The sequence below is a fragment of the Talpa occidentalis genome, unplaced genomic scaffold (assembly GCF_014898055.3).
Source record: "Talpa occidentalis isolate TD23 unplaced genomic scaffold, MPIMG_talOcc4v2.1 talOcc4.16, whole genome shotgun sequence".
In the NCBI taxonomy this organism is placed as follows: Eukaryota; Metazoa; Chordata; class Mammalia; order Eulipotyphla; family Talpidae; genus Talpa; species Talpa occidentalis.
The window spans coordinates 81,095,032-81,114,539 of NW_023601653.1; the positions used below are offsets into that span (position 1 = coordinate 81,095,032).

Consider the following 19,508-nt stretch of genomic DNA (forward strand, 5'->3'; position numbering starts at 1 on the left):
AATAAATAAATAAATCGTCAAAAAAAAAATTGAGTCAGAGAGCCAGCAAAGGTTAAAGGGCAAAGGAAATAAGCTACATTATCTGATTGGGAAAGTAATAAAGATGTGCAGTTGTCTCTAAGCCATCACAACCGCAAATCCAAACACGCCCTCAAGAGTAAATGCAGACATTTACAATCAGTTTAACCTTCCACATTTTCACCCTTTCCAGATCCCAGTCCCTCTGGTCCTCACTGTTTCATCATAATTTGATATCTTGAAATCAATTACTTTGGGTTTACCAGGTTTCGCTAGGTCTATTCAGAAGAATTATTCAGAAATCTGTCGATTACCACAAAAGACTAATTGATTACATTTTTATTTAGCAACAGTTTTTGCATATATGTAACAAATAGAAATTAGAAGAGGTAACAGTATTATTATTATTATTATTCTATGAAAACCATACATTTATGTGAGACATCAATAAGGTAGGGTTGGAGTTGAAGGCAGCTTTAGATTTCCTAAAACTCTTATGCTTATGCCCTTGGAAAGAAAGCCCATTGATAGAGGCTATGTTGCAGGGAGGGGAAAAGCAGCGACATGGAAAGAATAGAAACAACACTACAAATAAAGACCAGTGCATATTTGAGAAAATTAAAAAGCGTTGATTGAATGTAGGTTAGGAAGACATAGAAATTTTTCTTAAGATTTATTTATTCATTCATAAAATAACTGGGGTACAGACCAGGAGTGTGGGACTGGGCGGAAGGAGGTTTCACTAGAGACAGAGTGGGGAACAGAACAGGCAAATCAACTGAACTACACTGCTGAGGAGAGCAGTGGGCAAGTCAGGAGAGTTCTGCTGCACCATATGGGTAGCTCCATGGCTTGGGAACCAATTCATGCTGCAGAAGCTGCAGATCGCTTCATAGGTTGTATCGTACCCCTTGCACCAGCAGGGAGGCCCCAAGACATAGAAATTATTTTTTAAGATTTATTTACTAATTTATACAGGTAATGGGTACAGTCAGAAGCTGGAAGGGTGAGAGAATACACCAGAGCCAGAACAGGGAGCAGAACAGGCAGACTGATGAAGTACACTGCTGAGGGAAGTAGCGGGCGCAGGAGGAGAGGACTACACATATGTGAGACCCTCGCTGGCGACTGGGATTGAACAGGCATTGCAGAGTCTGAGGGCAGCTTCAAGCCCAGTGCTCAACCACTGCACCACCAGGGAGGACCGACATAGAAATTTTAATAGAGAAACATCAGTCTGCATAATACTGGCTCTGGTAGGGGTCTTTCTCAAACTTTCTTCCCAATTCTATTGCTCCTCAGTATTATGAGAATAAACAATCTCCTAGCTAAATATCTATCCAAAAGATGATAACTTATTTTTTCTTTAACTTAAATTCCAATTTGATAATACATTACTTCTTGGAAAGAAATGCAAGTCTTCTGAGGGTGTCATGGAAAGACTGCTTTACTTGATTATTTCTCAGGGAGTAAATGAAGGGATTCATTGAGGGGGCAACAGATACCATCAGCAGAGAAACTGCCTTATTAATGGCCACTTCATCCTTAGCTGAGGGTTTGATATACATAAACATGCAGCTGCCATAGGAGATGGAGACCACGATCATGTGGGAAGAACAGGTAGAAAAGGCTTTTTTCCTTTGCTGCATGGAAGGCAACCTCAGGATCATCCTAATGATGTATACATAGGACAGACCCACACAGAACAGGGTCAATATGAGGGTCAACACAGCACTGACTATAACCAGCTGCTCTATCAGCCATGTATCTGAACAGGAATTCTTCAGTATAGGGGAAGCATCACAGCCAAAATGCTCAATAACATTGTGACAGAATTCCAGATGGAGGGCCAGGCTGAGGGGTGGGAGGACGATCAGGAAGCCACACACCCAGCAGCAGACTATGAGAATCCTGCAGACCCTGCTGTTCATGATGGTCAAGTAATGCAGGGGCTTGCAGATGGCCACGTAGCGGTCGTACGACATCACCGCCAACAGGAAAAACTCTGTGGCTCCAAACAGGACAATAAAAAAGATTTGGGTAAAGCAGGCTTTGATGGTCATAGTCTTGTCCCCACTTGCTATCATGTACAGGTAGACAGGGACACAGGTAGTAGTGAATGAGACTTCCAAGAAAGAGAAATTTTGCAGAAAGAAGTACATAGCAGTTTTTAAATGCGCATCCACGAAGACGAGAACAATGATGGTCAGGTTCCCCATCACGCTCAACACGTATGTGATAAACAGAAAGACAAAAACCAAAATCTCTAGCTGTGGGTCACTGGTCAACCCCAGGATGATGAATGTTGTTATTGCTGAATGGTTTCTCATCACTGCTTTCATACTCTTGCCCAATCTTCACAGAAATGCCACAGAAAATGCATCTGAGGAGCAATGTCAAAATATGACAGAATCAGACAGTCTCTCCCTGCACCAAGCAAATCCAGTCACACACATGTCTTTCCTTAACTAGATGCACTGGGATGTGATGGGGTAATTCCCTCAACACCACTGAGATGTGCTGCAGGGATACTAAGTTTATGGACTGTTTCTCTTGAAAATTACTGCTACTGAAATTGTTACAACATGCCAAGATCTCCAGATTCACAGCACCATTTCCAATTCATTGTTTTCAAATTCATAATTTGGTTGAGAATCCAATTCAGCAGGAGTGATACATTTTGATTTATACTTTACAAGCTATATCTTAATGACAAAAATTCTCAGGTGTTTTTAGTACTTTTCTTTTTTTTTTTTTTTTATAGCTATTTTTTTTTTTTTAATAGAGGCATGCTTTATTTATTTGTTTGCTGGTTTGTTTGTTTGTTTTGTTTATACATGCACTGGGTACAGTCAGAAGTGCGGGAAGGTGAGAGAATTCACCAGAGCCAGAGCGGGGAGCAGAGCAGGCAGAGGGACCGAAGTACACTGCTGAGGGGAGCAGCGGGCGGCAGGAGAGGTCTGCACGCCATGTGGGACCCTCCTCCGGTGGCCGGGGAGCAGCCGGGGATCGAACCGGTGCCGCAGAGGCCGCGGGCAGTTTCGCAACCCAGCGCTCAACCGCTGCGCCACCGGGGAGGCCCCAGTTTTTAGTACTTTTCAAATAGATTTTTTTTCACAGTATAGGATGTCTCTCCTCAGGTCGGTCACCAGATTTTCCCACCACCAAGTGGCCCATAGTCTCCACCACACTCTATCAAACTTCCTACCCACATCTTCTTACTTGCCCCCTCACCTCCCCAGTTACAATACTTCTGTACTCAAAAGCAAACTCCTAAAATTCTTTTTTTCCTACTATGGTATTTCATGGAATGGATATAACTGGAGGATGGTGGTTATGCCTTCCCAGACTCTCCAGATAGCTCACCTAGTAAACAGACATTATTTAGTTCATATATAAAGGCCAAGTTACATTTTTCCCAAAAAGTCATTTGATAGCCATTTTGTCTGACTTTCTGTACATTTCTGTATTATTTCTTGTTTTCTATTTCCATCCTCCGCAGAAAACTTTGATGCACAATTCAGTTAATCTCATTTGTAGACCACGATTGAAAGGTATAAATAGCTGACGGACATGCAGACATAACATGGTTCCTTCTTATGACCACAAAAGTGGAATCTGTGTTTCAGCAAAGCAGAGTTAAGAGTACATGGACCTTGGAAGTGTTTGTCTAGAATCAATGATATCTCTGTCAAGTACAAGGTGAATGACCTGGACCAAGTCCCTTCATCTCTGTGTTCCCAGCTACCTGTTCTGTAAAATGGCATTAATGGGAATAGGACACTGCAGGGCTGCCAGGAGGTTTCAATGAAATAAACCATGTAACATGCTTATGATAACACTTACCACACATTAATATCATGCACATTTTTGTTTATAAATCTTCTTATTTCTGAAGCCAATCTCTTGTCATCTCAAGGAGGCTCTTAAAGCTACAGAAAGTATCTCACTCCCGACACCCCCACTCTGTCTTTCTTGCATAGCCAATGTCTTCCACATTTCCGGATCCATCAGAAAACATTCTCTGGTGTTTCCTTTAATAAAAATAATGGATAAACATACTATTAAGAAATGACACATCTACAAGCATACCCTTTACATAGTCTGACCTTAGAAGGACATGAATCTATGTATTCAAAAATAAAAGGTCATATCCACCAAGCAGATAATTGACCTCTTTGGACACAATTTCTACCTGCTCAGTTTATCTTCACAGTGATGTGAACACTAATACCCAACAACCTGGTAACTCAGAGTCTAAGCAATAGCAACACAGTAGTTGCCCTGAAATAACCTACTGAATGACATTCGTATATTCAACTCTTTGCTGTCTTTATTCAGTGATCCGGCCGCCAGTGCCCACACAGAGCTACTAGCGACATGGATATTGGCCACTTGAGATTGGCTGGTCCATATTGAGATGTGCAATACTCTGAAATAAAGTTCATTTTCAAGACTTGGAAGACAATTACATAATGAAGTTACCACCTACAATTTCATACTGAAAACATGTTCAAGTATATGTTAGTATTTTGTATCCATGGATTTAAATAAAATATTCTATGAAAATTAAGCTCACCTATTTCTTTTTAACATTTCTGTGCAAGATCACAGGTTTTTGAAACTGCAAAAAATTTACACTATATTCTATGGGGCCATACCATACTCTTCTAGTTCTTCAAGATCTTTAGTATAAGCAAATAAAAAGAAGGATCTTCTCACAAGACAAATTAGATTCTTTTCTGACTTTGACTCTGCTTTAATATACCCACAACTGTCTGTGATGTAATTATATGAGCTGTGAGATGAGAAAGTGAAGACCTTTGTCTTTGTGAGGTGAGTAGTAGCAGCTGCCCCAGTGCAGAGGCACTGCAGGACTCCACCAGTTACAGACCATGATAGGAAAATGGACTTTAACCCGGCTCTGTGGACAAAAAGCTTGCAAGTAGGTGATGCTGATACTGAAAGAGGGGGATTTAGAAAATGGAATGTTTCCTATTGGTTATTGAGAGAGATGGGATATTAGTAGACAGATGATAAATAAATGAGAGAGGGGGTAGATAAAGGGAGAGAACAGTAGAGAGACAGATTAGTAAGGTTTTATCTTTATGTCCATCAAACCACTACATGGGATTGTATCAATTCTATAATGACAAAATTAGTTCTGCCACATCAATTAACAAATAAGTTTGTGTGCCTATAAATAATCTGAAAGTGACTGACTCTCAATGAGCTATCAAATACAAACAATATTAAAATTTACAATTCATATGTTTCACTGGAATAAAACATAATCACAAATACCTTCTCTATAAATTACATATTAAAACATGCTTGAATTAAAAACATTCCAGTGCTTACCTTCAATATTGTTTCACCTGGAAACCATGACTCAAATGACCTTAGAGAACCTACAGTGAAAAAAAACATCTAAAAGCAAGATCATCTGAAAGCATTTCCAGCCCCTTATCCCTAGAACATATACTCATCACATACATATACCTACATGGCTTCTGAATTTAGAAGAAACGCCAATCTAATTGAAATTAGGAAATAGATCGATGGACTCTGGGTAGCTGAAAGGAAGACAAAATTTCAGAGGACAAGGAGTGGTTAAGAAGCTTCTCTGACTCTGTGAAAGAGTGTTCTGGTTTTCTCTGGGCAGAACCTCCGTGACTCTGTTTCCCTTATCTGCAAAGGTGTGAAGACAAGTGACTAAAAAAGTCCTTGGAGGCAGTGATTCAAAAGTGTCCAATTAACTTAAAATGTAATTGAGCTTGCAAAAAGAAAAAAATCACCAGGGCAGGCACCCATAGGGGCAATGTCCTGGGAGAGAAAAAGATGCAATGATAGCAAATTTTACAAGCGTAGGAAATAAGATTACAAAAATAAATCAGATATCCATACTTCCTTACTAGTGTTTACACTGGTTGTGCAATTCAACAAGGACAGCCTTTTTATTGATGGTACACACATACTTAAATTTAATATAGAAAAATTAATACACAAAATAGTGTAAACATGGGGGTGAAAATCATAGAAACTGTAACATCCAGAAGTAAACATTATTATTGTTGTTTGGTTTCAGATATCGCTGAGAGTAATAAGTATGTCCTCTACTGACCATGATCAGCTTGCTATGAAGGTGCCCCTGAGGAACAGGCAAAGAGAAGAGGTCACAGGACACGGCGTGGGGTGCAAGAAGCATATTTATGTGTGTACATGACTCTCATTCACATCACACTCTTTGAAAATACAACATATTTTACTGGGGCTCAAACTGTCTTTGATTCACTTTTATATCTAAATTGTGGAAAGGGTTGAATTAGTGGGCACTTTTTGAAATATACTATCCATGCAGACATACAGAAGGAAAATGCAAAATTCCATAGCTTGAAGATTTTTTTTTAGATTTTTTTTAATTATTTATACCACAGCTGGGGTACAGGGCAGAGGGTGAGAGGATTCTCCAGAGACAGAGTGGGGAGCAGAACAGGCAGATGGACCAAAGACACTGGTGAGGGGAGCAGCGGGGGAGAAAGGAGAGGTTTGCTGAGCCATGTGGGTATCTCCCTGGCGGCCAGGAATTGAACCCACGCTGCAGAGGCTGCGGACAGCTTCACAGCTCTGTGCTCAACCCGCTGCACCACTGGGGAGGCCCGGCTGGAAGATTTTTCATTCACCTCATGACACCACTTCAGGCGTCAATTCTCTCAAATGTCCAATAACTGTCCTTAGCCTTCCTGCACCAGCAAGAGTCCTGGTGCCCTTGTCACCCACTGACCAGGCAAAGCACTATGCCTGTACTCTATATTTTTAATATCTGTGTTTGCAGCATATCACAAATTTTAGTGGATTAAATCATTTTCATCACTCGCAGTCCTAGGAAAGGATGGAGGTAAAGGGTTTTTCTCACATACGTCTCCTTAGTTACAACCGTTGGGAACGGGACCTGGAGGCGCATGAAGACCAACTCAACTAAGGTCCAGAATGTTCCCAGTCAGGCATCCCCCAGGGAGAGGCTAGGTGAGCCTCTCCACACAGCCGCTCTGCAAAACTACTTCAGCTTCCTCACTGCAAGGCGATCTCGGGGTGTTTGAGTTCTCATGGGACTCCTGGATTCCTCAGGAACATTGTTCCAAAAGAGAAGGTGGAAGGTACAAAACCCTCATGATCTATCTCTGAATTCATAACTTCAACTGCCACTTTTTTTTTTCATTTTAAGATTTATTTATTTGTTTGTTTGTTTATACAAGCACTGGGTACAGTCAGAAGCACGGGAGGGTGAGACAATTCACCAGAGCCAGAGCGGGGAGCAGAGCAGGCAGAAGGACCAAAGTACACTGCTGAGGGGAGCAGGGGGTGGCAGGAGAGGTCTGCGCGCCATGTGGGACCCTCCTCCCGTGGCCGGGGAGCAGCCGGGGATCGAACTGGCGCTGCAGAGGCCGTGGGCAGCTTCGCAACACAGCACTCAACCGCTGCGCCACCGGGGAGGCCCTCTTAGGCCATTTCTTGACTGGATTGTTATTTTTTTGTTGTTGAGTCCTGTGATTTCTTTGTATATCTTTGTGATCAGTCCCTTATCAGTTGACTGCAGTGCAAAGATTTTTTCCCAATCATTGGGGTGTCTCTCTGTTTAGGTTAATGTCTCTTGGGCTGTGCAGAAGCTTTTCAGTTTGATGTAATCCCAGGTGTTTATCTTTTCCTTGACTTTCTTTGCTTTGGGTGAGAAGTCATCAAAGATGTTATTGCGATGTCTTCTTGTACTGTTTTACCTATATTTTTTTCTATACATGGTTTCAGGTCTTATGTCCAGTTCTTTTATCCATTTTGAGTGGATTTTTGTGCACGGTGAAAGGTAGTGGTCTAGTTTCATTTTTTGGCATGTGGTGGTCCAGATTTCCCAGCACTATTTATTGAACAAACTATCCATGTCCCATTGCATATTCTTTGCTCCCCTGTCAAAGATCAGTTGTCCATATAAGCATGGCTTTACTTCTGTTCTCTCTATTCGGTTCCATTGGTCTGTGTGTCTGTTTTTGTTCCAACGCCAAACTGTTTGAATTATTTTGGCTTTGTAGTATAGCTTGAAGTTTGGAAGTGTGATACCTCCTTTCTCCTTTGTTTTTATCCATAGGGCTTTGGCTATTGGTGGGTTTTTGTGGTTCCATATGAATTTCATCAGTATTTGCTCTATTTCTTTGAAGAATGTCATTGAGATTTTTATTGGAATAGCATTGAATCTGTATATTGCTTTTGGTGGGTGGCCATTTTCATAATGTTAATTCTTCCAATCCATGAGCAGGGGATGTCTTTCCATTTCTTTGTGTCTTCTTCTATTGCTTTTATCAGTGTTTTATAATTTTCTTTGTATATGTCTTTCACCTCTTTTGTTATGTTTATTCCCACGTATTTGATATTTTTTGTTTCCATTATAAAAGGGATGGTTTTCTTGATTTCTTCTTCAGATTGATTGTGTATAGGAAGGCTACTGATTTTTGCGTGTTGATTTTGTATCCTGCTATTTTACTGAACTGGTTGATTATTTTGAATAGTTTTTCTGTGGAGATTTTAGGGTTCTCTATGTATCTAATCATATCCTCTTCAAATAGTGATAGTTTTACTTCTTCTTTCCCTGTCTGGATTTCTTGTATGTCTTTCTCTTGTCTTATTGCCGTGGCTAGGACATCCAGTATTATTTGAAGAGCAGTGGTGAGAGAGGACATCCGTGTCTTCCTCCTGACCATAAAGGAAAGGCCTTCAGCTTTTTGCCATTAAGAACAATATTGGCAGTGGGTTTGCTGTATATGGCTTTTATCATGTTAAGTTATGATCCTTCTATCCTGAGAATTTCAAGGGTCTTCATCATAAATGGCTGTCAGACTTTGTCAAATGCTTTCTCAGCATCTATTGATATGATCATATGGTTTTTATTTTTCTTTTTGGTGATGTGTTGTATTACACTGATCGATTTTCCTATGTTGAACCATCCTTGTGGCCCTGGGATGAATTCCACTTGATCGTGGTGTATTATCCCTTTGATGTATTGTTGGATTCTGTTGGCAAGGATTTTGTTGAGGATGTTTGCATCAGTGTTCCCAACTTTCTTCCCAATACTATTGCTCCTCAATATTATGAGAATAAACAGTCTCCTAGCTAAATATCTATCCAAAAGATGATAACTTATTTTTTCTTTAACTTAAATTCCAATTTGATAATCTATTACTTCTTTGAAAAACATGCAAGTCTTCTGAGGGTATCACGGAAAGACTGCTTTACTTGTTCATTTCTCAGGGAGTAAATGAAGGGATTCATTGAGGGGGCAACAGATACAATCAGCAGAGAAACTGCCTTATTAATGGCCACTTCATCCTTAGCTGAGGGTTTGATATACATAAAAATGCAGCTGCCATAGGAGATGGAGACCACGATCATGTGGGAAGAACAGGTAGAAAAGGCTTTTTTCCTTTGCTGCATGGAAGGCAACCTCAGGATCATCCTAATGATGTATACATAGGACAGACCCACACAGAACAGGGTCATTATGAAGGTCAACACAGCACTGACTATAACCAGCTGCTCTATCAACCATGTATCTGAACAGGAATTCTTCAGTATAGGGGAAGCATCGCAGCCAAAATGGTCAATAACATTGTGACAGAATTCCAGATGGAGGGCCAGGCTAAGGGGTGGGAGGACAATCAGGAAGCCACACACCCAGCAGCAGAATAAGAGATTCCTGCAGACTCTGTTGTTCATGATGGTCACGTAATGCAGAGGTTTGCAGATGGCCACATAGCGGTCGTATGACATTACGGCCAACAGGAAAAACTCTGTGGCTCCAAACAGGACAACAAAAAAGACTTGGGTAAAGCAGGCTTTGATGGTCATGGCCTTGTCCCCACTTGATATCATGTACAGGTAGACAGGGACACAGGTAGTAGTGAATGAGACTTCCAAGAAAGAGAAATTTTGCAGAAAGAAGTACATAGCGGTTTTTAAATGCGCATCCACGAAGACGAGAACAATGATGGTCAGGTTCCCCATCACGCTCAACATGTATGTGATAAACAGAAAGACAAAAACCAAAATCTCTAGCTGTGGGTCACTGGTAAACCCCAGGATGATGAACGTTGTTATTGCTGAATGGTTTCTCATCACTGCTTTCATACTCTTGCCCAATCTTCACAGAAATGCCACAGAAAATGCATCTGAGGACCAATGTCAAAATATGGCAGAATCAGACAGTCTCTCTCTACACCAAGAAATCAAGTCACACACATGTCTTTCCTTAACTAGATGCACTAGGATGTGATGGGGTAATTCCCTCAACATCATTGAGGTGTACTGCAGGGATACTAAGGTCATGGACAGTTTCTCTTGAAAATTACTGCTACTGAAATTGTTATGACACGCCAGGTTCTCCAGATTTACAGCACCATTTCCAGTTTATTGTTTTAATCTCCATAATTTGGTTGAGAATCCAATTCAGTAGGAGTGATACATTTTGATTTATATTTTATGGGCCAGTCTCTGCATTACAAAAATTCTCAGGTGTTTTTAGTATTTTTCAAATAGATTTTTTTTCACGTATAGGATGTCTCTCCTCAGGTTGATCACCAAAGTTTCCCACCACCAAGTTGCCCACAGTCTCCACCACACTCCATCAAACTTCCTCCCCACATCTTCTTACTTGCCCCCTCACCTCCCCAGTTACAATACTTCTGTACTCAAAAGCTCAATACTATAATTCTTTTGCTCCTATTATGGTATTTCATGGAATGCATATAACTGGAGGATGGTGGTTATGCCCTCCCACACTCTCCAGATAGCTCACCTAGTAAACAGATATTGTTTAGTTCATACATAAAGGCCAAGTTACATTTTTCCCAACAAGTCATTTGATAGTCCTTTTGCCTGACTTTCTAAAGTTTCTGTATTACTTCTTGTTTTCTATTTCCATCCTCCGCAGAAAACTTTGATGCACAATTCAGTTAATCTCATTTGTAGACCACGATTGAAAGGTATAAATAGCTGACGGACATGCAGACATAACATGGTTCCTTCTTATGACCACAAAAGTGGAATCTGTGTTTCAGCAAAGCAGAGCTAAGTGTACATGGACCTTGGAAGTGTTTGTCTAGAATCAATGATATCTCTGTCAAGTACAAGGTGAATGACCTGGATCAAGTCCCTCAGTCTCTCTGTGTTCCCAGCTTCCCGTTCTGTAAAATGGCATTAAGGGAATAGGACACTGCAGGGTTGCCAGGAGGTTTCAATGAAATAAACCATGTAACATGCTTTTGATAACACTTACCACACATTAATATCATGCACATTTTTGTTTATAAATCTTCTTATTTCTGAAGCCAATCTCTTGTCATCTCAAGGAGGCCCTTAACTCTACGAAAGTATCTCACCCACGACATCCCCAACTGTCTTTCTTGCATAGCGAATGTCTTCCACATTTCCGGATCCATCAGAAAACATTCTCTGGTGTTTCCTTTAATAAAAATAATGGATAAACATACTATTAAGAAATGACACATCTACAAGCATACCCTTTACATAGTCTGACCTTAGAAGGACATGAATCTATGTATTCAAAAATAAAAGGTCATATCCACCAAGCAGATAATTGACCTCTCTGGACACAATTTCTATCTTCAAAATGAGTGAACACTAATACCCAAGTGCCTGGTAACTCAGAGTCTAAGCAATAGCAACACAACAGTTGCTCTTAAAGTAACCTACTGAATGGCATTCATATATTCAACTCTTTGCTGTCTTTATTCAGTGATCCGGCTGCCAGCGCCCACACAGAGCTACTAGCGACATGGATATTGGCCACTTGAGATTGGCTGGTCCATATTGAGATGCGTAATACTCTGAAATACACTTCATTTTCAAGACTTGGAAAACAATTACATAATGAAGTTACCACCTACATTTTCATACTGAAAACATGTTCAAGTATATGTTAGTATTTCGCATCCATGAATTTAAATAAAATATTCTATGAAAATTAAGCTCACCTATTTCTTTTTACCATTTCTGTGCAAGATCACAGGTTTCTGAAACTGCAAAAAATTTACACTGTATTTCTATGGGCCCTACTATTCTAGGTCTTCAAGCTCTTTAATATAAGGAAATAAAAAGAAGGATCTTCTCACAAGACAAATTAGATTCTTTTCTGACTTTGACTCTGCTTTAATATACCCGTAAATGTCTGTGATGTAATTATATAATCTGTGAGATGAGAAAGTGAAGACCTTTGTCTTTGTGAGGTGAGTAGTAGCAGCTGCCCCAGTGCAAAGGCACTGCAGGACTCTGCCAATTTAGAGACAACATGATAGGAAAAGGGACATTAACCCCCTCTGTGGACAAAAAGTTTGCAAGCAGGTGCTGCTGATACTGAAAGAGGGGGATTTAAAAAATGGAATGTTTCCTACTGGTCATTGAGAGACATGGGATATTACTAGACAGATAATAAATAAATGAGAGAGAGGGTAGATAAAGGGAGAGAACAGTAGAGAGACAGATTAGTAAGGTTTTATCTTTGTGTCCATCAAACCACTCTACATGAGATGGTACCAATTCTATAATGACAAAATAGTTCTGCCAAATAGGTTTGTGTGCCTATAAATAATCTGAAAGTGACTGACTCTCAATGAACTATCAAAAACAAACAATATTAAAATTTACAATTCATGTTTCACTGGAATAAAACATAATCACAAATACCTTCTCTATAAATTACATATTAAAACATACATGGCTTAAAAACATTCCAGTGCTTACCTTCAATATTGTTTCACCTGGAAACCATGACTCAAATGACCTTAGAGAACCTACAGTGAAAAAACACATCTAAAAGCAAGATCATCTGAAAGCATTTCCAGCCCCTTATCCCTAGAACATATAGTCATCACATACATATACCTACATGGCTTCTGAATTTAGAAGAAACGCCAATCTACTTGAAAATTAGGAAATAGATCCATGTACTCTGGGTAGCTGAAAGGAAGATAAAATTTCAGAGGACAAGGAGTGGTTAAGAAGCTTCTCTGACTCTGTGAAAGAGTGTTCTGGTTTTCTCTGGGCAGAACGCCCGTGACTCTGTTTCCCTTATCTGCAAAGGTGTGAAGACAAGTGACTAAAAATTCCTTGGAGGCAGTGATTCAAAAGTGTCTAATTAACTTAAAATGTAATTGAGCTTGCAAAAAAAAAAATCACCAGGGCAGTCACCCATAGGGGCAATGTCCTGGGAGAGAAAAAGATGCAATGATAGCAAATTTTACAAGCATAGGAAATAAGGTTATAAAAATAAATCAGATATCCATTCTTCCTTTCTAGTGTTTACACTGGTTGTGCAATTCAACAAGGACAGCATTCCTGTTTATGGTACACACATACTTACATTTAATATAGAAAAATTAATACACAAAATAGTGTAAATGTGGGGGAGAAAATCATAGAAACTATAACATCCAGAAGTAAACATTATTGTTGTTGTTTGGTTTCGATATCGCTGAGAGTAATAAGTATGTCCTCTACTGACCATGATCAGCTTGCTATGAAGGTGCCCCTGAGGAACAGGCAAAGAGAAAAGGTCACAGGACACGGCGTGGGGTGCAAGAATCGTATTTATGTATGTACACGACTCTCATTCACATCACACTCTTTGAAAATAAAATATATTTTTACTGGGGTTCAAGCTATCTTTGATTCACTTTTATATCTAATTGTGGAAAGGGTTATATTAGTGGGCACTTTTTGAAATATACTATCCATGCAGACATACAGAAGGAAAAATGCAAAATTCCATAGCTTGAAGATTTTTTTTTTTTTAGATTTTTTTATTATTATTTATACCACAGCTGGGGTACAGGCCAGAGGTGCAGGAGGGTGAAAGGATTCTCCAGAGACAGAGTGGGGAACAGAATAGGCAGATGGACCAAAGACATTGCTGAGGGGAGCAGCAGGGGAGACAGGAGAGGTCTGCTGTGCCATGTAGGAATCTCCCTGGCCGGCCGGGAATCGAACCAACACTGCAGAGGCTGCGGACAGCTTCACAGCTCTGAGCACAACCCGCTGCACCACTGGGGAGGCCCAGCTGGAGGATTTTTCATTCACCTCATGGCACCTCTTCAGGCGTCATGTCTCCCAAATGTCCAATAACTGTCCTTAGCCTTCCTACACCAGCAAGAGTTCCTGGTGCCCTTGTCACCCACTGCCCAGGCAAAGCACTATGCCTGTACTCTATATTTTTAATATCTGTTTTTGCAGCATATCACACATTTTAGTGGATTAAATCATTTTCATCACTCGCAGTCCTAGGAAAGGATGGAGGTACAGGGCTTTTCTCACACACGTCTCCTTAGTTACAGCCGTTGGGAATGGACCTGGAGGCGCGTGAAGACTCAACTCAACTAAGGTCCAGAACGTTCCCAGTCAGGCATCCCCCAGGGAGAGTCTAGGTGAGCCGGGGCTGGCCAGGTGTCTCTCTCCACACAGCCGCTCTGCAAAACTACTTCGGCTTCCTCACTGCAGGCGATCTCAGGGTGTTTGAGTTCTCATGTGACTCCTGGATTCCTCCAGAACATTGTTCCAAAAGAGAAGGTGGAAGGTACAAAACCCTCATGATCTGTCTCTGATTCCATAACTTCAACTGCCACTTTTTTTTTTTTTTTTTGCTTTTCAGATTTACAATTGTTTTAGTTCCAGCTTATTTTTTATTATTTTTTACATTGACTTTTTTACTTTTTACATCATTGTTCATTTTTAAGCAATATTTGCTTCCCCCACCCCCTCAGGTGCAGTCCCCACAGAGTTTCCTTCCCCAAGGCCCCTGGGCACCATCACCTCAGTCCCCCGGGCTCCTCCCTCCCTCCCTCTGCTCCCTCTCCTGCTCCTCCCCTGCAGGATGTCTCTGGTTTATAATTGTCCGTTTTTGCTTTGTGTGTGTTTTGTACTGTTATTGTTTTTTCACACTGATGTCTTATTGGGTTTCCCTATATTCCTGCTAGCAGTGAAACCATCCGATATTTTTCTTTTTCCTTCTGACTTGCTTCACTGAGCATAATTCCTTCTAGCTCCATCCACTTGCTGTGAATGGCAAGAGTTTATCTTTTGTGAATAATATTCCACTGTGTATATGTGCCACATCTTCTTGATCCAGTCATTATTTTTGGGCATGTGGGTTGTTTCCAGGTTTTACCTATTGTAAATACTGCTGCAATAAACATAGGGGTACAGGTGTTCTTTTAAATCAACGTTAGTGAGCCTCCCTGGTGGCGCAGCGGTTGAGCGCTGGGTTGCGAAGCTGCCCGCGGCCTCTGCAGCGCCGGTTCGATCCCCGGCTGCTCCCCGGCCACCAGAGGAGGGTCCCACATGGCGCGCAGACCTCTCCTGACTAGCCCGCTGCTCCCCTCAGCAGTGTACTTCGGTCCTTCTGCCTGCTCTGCTCCCCGCTCTGGCTCTGGTGAATTCTCTCACCCTCCCGCGCTTCTGACTGTACCCAGTGCTTGTATAAATAAATAAATCTTTTTTAAAAAGAGAGATTAAATATATATATATATATATTATAAATCAATGTTTGTGCCCTTTGTGTAGGTCCCTAGTAGTGGAATTGCTGGGTCCTATGGTAGCTCCATGTGTAGTAGACTGAGGAACCTCCAGACAGCTTTCCATGGTGGTTGGACCAGTTGCACTCCCCCCAGCAATGTAGGAGATGACCCGGGGCTGACCAGGTGTCGCTGCTCAGCGACACCACAGCCTCGCCAACATTTGTTGTTGCTTGTTTTTTTGGTATGTGCCATTCTTACTGGTGTAAGGTGGTATCTCAGTGTGGTTTTAATTTGCATTTCCCTGATTATCAGGGATGTTGTTTGCTTTTGGTATTTGTATAATGTTGCGTTTCTGCCAAATTTTTTTTTAAGATTTATTTATTTATTTTAAAGCACCGGGGTACAGGACAGATGTACAGGAGGGTGAGAGGATTCACCAGAGACAGAGCGGGGAACAGAACAGGCAGAAGGACCAAAGTACACTGCTCAGGGGAGCAGGGGATGGCAGGAGAGGTCTGCGCGCCATGTGGGACCCTTGCCAGCTGGCCAGGATCAAACTGCACTGCAGAGACTGCGGACACCTTTACAGTGCGGCACTCAACCACCTGCGCCACCAGGGGAGGCCCTCTGCCACATTTTAATAGTGAAGATTGACTCAGAGAGCCAGCAAAGGTTAAAGGGCAACGCAAATAAGCTACATTATCTGATTGGGAAAGTAATAAAGATGTGTAGTTGTCTCTAAGACATCTCAACTGGGAATCTGAACACGCCCTCAAGAGTGAATGCAGATATTTACAATCAGTTTAACCTTCCACATTTTCACCCTTTCCAGATCCCAGTCTCTCTGGTCCTCACTGTTTCATCATAATTTGATATCTTTAAATCAGTTACTTTGGGTTTACCAGGTTTTGCTAGGTCTATTTGGAAGAATTATTCAGAAATGTATCAATTACCACAAAAGACTATTTGATTACATTTTTATTTAACCACACTTTTTACATATATATAATAAATACAGATTACAAGAGGTAAACAGTATTATTATTATTATTATTCTGTGAAAACCATACATTTCCTGTGAGACATCAATGAGGTAGGGTTGGAGTTGAAAGCAGCTTTAGATTTCCCAAAAATCAGTGTGCTTATGCTCTTGGAAAGAAAGCACATTGAAAGAGGCTATGTTGCAGGGAGGCAAAAAGCAGTGACATGGACAGAAGAGAAACAACACTACAAATAATGACCAGTGCTTATTTGCGAAAATTAAAAAGCGTTGATTGACTGTAGGTTAGGAAGACATACAAATTTTTCTTTAAGATTCATTTATTTTTGCATACAAGAATTGGGGTACAGGCCAGAGGTGCAGAGGGGCAGGGGGGCTGAGAGGATTCACCAAAGACAGAGTGGGGAACAGAACAGGCAAATTGACTGAAATATCCTGCTGAGGGGAGCAGAGGGTGAGACAGGAGAGGTCTGCTGCGCCATGTGGGTAGCTCCATGGCTGGGGATCGACTCTTGCTGCAGTGGCTGCGGATCGCTTCATAGGTTGTGTTTTACCTCTTGCGCCACCAGGGAGGCCCCAAGACATAGAAATTTTAACAGAGAAACATCAATCTGCATAATACTGGCTCTGGCAGGGGTCTTTCTCAGACTTTCTTCCCAATTCTATTGTTCCTCAATATTATGAAAAAACAGTCTCCTGGCTAAATAGCTATATGAAAGATGATAATTTATTTTTTCTTTCACTTAAATTCCAATTTCATAATTCATTACTTCTTTGAAAGAAATGCAAGTCTTCTGAGGGTGTCATGGAAAGACTGCTTTACTTGTTTGTTTCTCAGGGAGTAAATGAAGGGATTCATTGAGGGGGCAGCAGATACCATCAGCAGAGAAACTGCCTTATTAATGGCCACTTCATCCTTAGCTGAGGGTTTGATATACATAAAAATACCACTGCCATACATCATGGAGACCACGATCATGTGGGAAGAACAGGTAGAAAAGGCTTTTTTCTTTTGCTGCACTGAAGGCAACCTCAGGATCATCCTAATGATGTATATGTAGGACAGAACCACACACAGCAGGGTTGGCATGAAAGTCAACACAGCACAGACGATAACTAACTGCTCTATCAACCACGTATCTGAACAGGAATTCTTCAGTATAGGGGAAGCATCACAGGCAAAATGGTCAATAACAGAGTGACAGAATTCCAGATGGAGAGCCAGGCTGAGGGGTGGGGTGATAATCAGGAAGCCACACACCCAGCAGCAGAATAAGAGATTCCTGCAGACTCTGCTGTTCATGATGGTCACATAATGCAGGGGCTTGCAGATGGCCACGTAGCGGTCATACGACATGGCTGCCAGGAGAAAAAACTCTGTGGCTCCAAACAGGACATCAAAAAAGATTTGGGTAAAGCAGGCTTTGATGGTCATGGTCTTGTCCCCACTTGATATCATGTACAGGTAGACAGGGACACAGGTAGTAGTGAATGAGACTTCCAAGAAAGAGAAATTTTGCAGAAAGAAGTACATAGCGGTTTTTAAATGCGCATCCACGAAGACGAGAACAATGATGGTCAGGTTCCCCATCACGCTCAACACGTATGTGATAAACAGAAAGACAAAAGCCAAAATCTCTTGCTGTGGGTCACTGGTCAACCCCAGGATGATGAACATTGTTATTGCTGAATGGTTTCTCATCACTGCTTTCATACTCTTGCCCAATCTTCACAGAAATGCCACAGAAAATGCATCTGAGGAGCAATGTCAAAATATGACAGAATCAGACAGTCTCTCCCTGCACCAAGCAAATCCAGTCACACACATGTCTTTCCTTAACTAGATGCACTGGGATGTGATGGGGTAATTCCCTCAACACCATTGAGATGTACTGCAGGGATACTAATGTTATGGACAGTTTTTCTTGAAAATTACTGCTACTGAAATTGTTATAACAGGGCAGGATCTCCAGATTCACAGCACCATTTCCAATTCATTGTTTTCAACTTCCTTAATTTGGTCGAGAATCCAATTCAATAGGAATGATCCCTTTTCATCTATACTTTATGGGTTAGCCTCTTAATTACAAAACATCTCAGGGGTCTTTAGTGTTTTTTAAATAGGTTTTTTTTTCACAGTATAGGATGTCTCTTCTCAGGTTGGTCACCAGAGTTTCCCACCACCAAGTGGCCCACAGTCTCCACCACACTCCATCAAACTTCCTCCCCAACTTTTCTTACTCACCCCCTCACCTCCCCAGTTACAATACTTCTGAATTCAAAAACTCAATCCTAAAATTCCTTTGCTCCTATTATGGTACTTCACAGAATACATATATCGGGAAGATGGTGGTTATGCCCTCCCAGACTCTCCATATACCTCACCTAGTAAACAGACATTATTTAGTTCCTATATAAAGGCCAAGAGAATTTTTCAAAAAAGTCATTTGATAGCCCTTTTGTCTGACTTTCTCTAAGTTTCTATATTAGTTTCTTATTTTCTATTTCCAACCTCAGCAGAAAGCTTTGATGCACAATTAAGTTAATCTCATTTGTAGACCAGGAAGGAAACGTATAAATAGCTGATGGACATGCAGACATGACATGGTTCCCTTTTTATGACCGCAGAAGTGGTATTTGTGTCTCAGGAGAGCAGAGTTAAGTGTACATGGACCTTGGAAATGCTTGTCTAGAATCAATGATATCTCTGTCAAGTACAAGCTGAATGACCTGGAGCAAGTCCCTTCATCTGTCTGTGCTCCCAGCTTCCTGTTCTGTAAAATGGGATTAATGGGAATAGGACACTGCAGGGCTGCCAGGAGGTTTCAATGAAATAAGCTATGTAACATGCTTATGATAACACTTACCACACACTAATATCATACACATATTGGTTATAAATCTTTTTATTTTCTGAAGCC

The 19,508-nt window shown here is 41.1% G+C and overlaps 3 protein-coding genes across 3 annotated transcripts; all 3 read right to left on the minus strand.

The window, feature by feature from the left end:
* Positions 1 to 1,412: 1,412 nt before the first annotated feature.
* Positions 1,413 to 2,348, minus strand: LOC119248476 (olfactory receptor 6C2-like). Its single transcript, XM_037515430.1, has one exon. It carries the CDS (start codon positions 2,346 to 2,348, stop codon positions 1,413 to 1,415), a length of 936 nt encoding a protein of 311 aa, XP_037371327.1.
* A 6,892-nt stretch (positions 2,349 to 9,240) lies between these two features.
* On the minus strand, positions 9,241 to 10,176 carry LOC119248477 (olfactory receptor 6C2-like). Its single transcript, XM_037515431.2, has one exon. It carries the CDS (start codon positions 10,174 to 10,176, stop codon positions 9,241 to 9,243), a length of 936 nt encoding a protein of 311 aa, XP_037371328.2.
* Positions 10,177 to 17,353: 7,177 nt separating this feature from the next.
* On the minus strand, positions 17,354 to 18,265 carry LOC119247098 (olfactory receptor 6C2-like). Its single transcript, XM_037513314.1, has one exon. The coding sequence runs from the start codon at positions 18,263 to 18,265 to the stop codon at positions 17,354 to 17,356; it is 912 nt and encodes a 303-aa protein (XP_037369211.1).
* Positions 18,266 to 19,508: the final 1,243 nt, after the last annotated feature.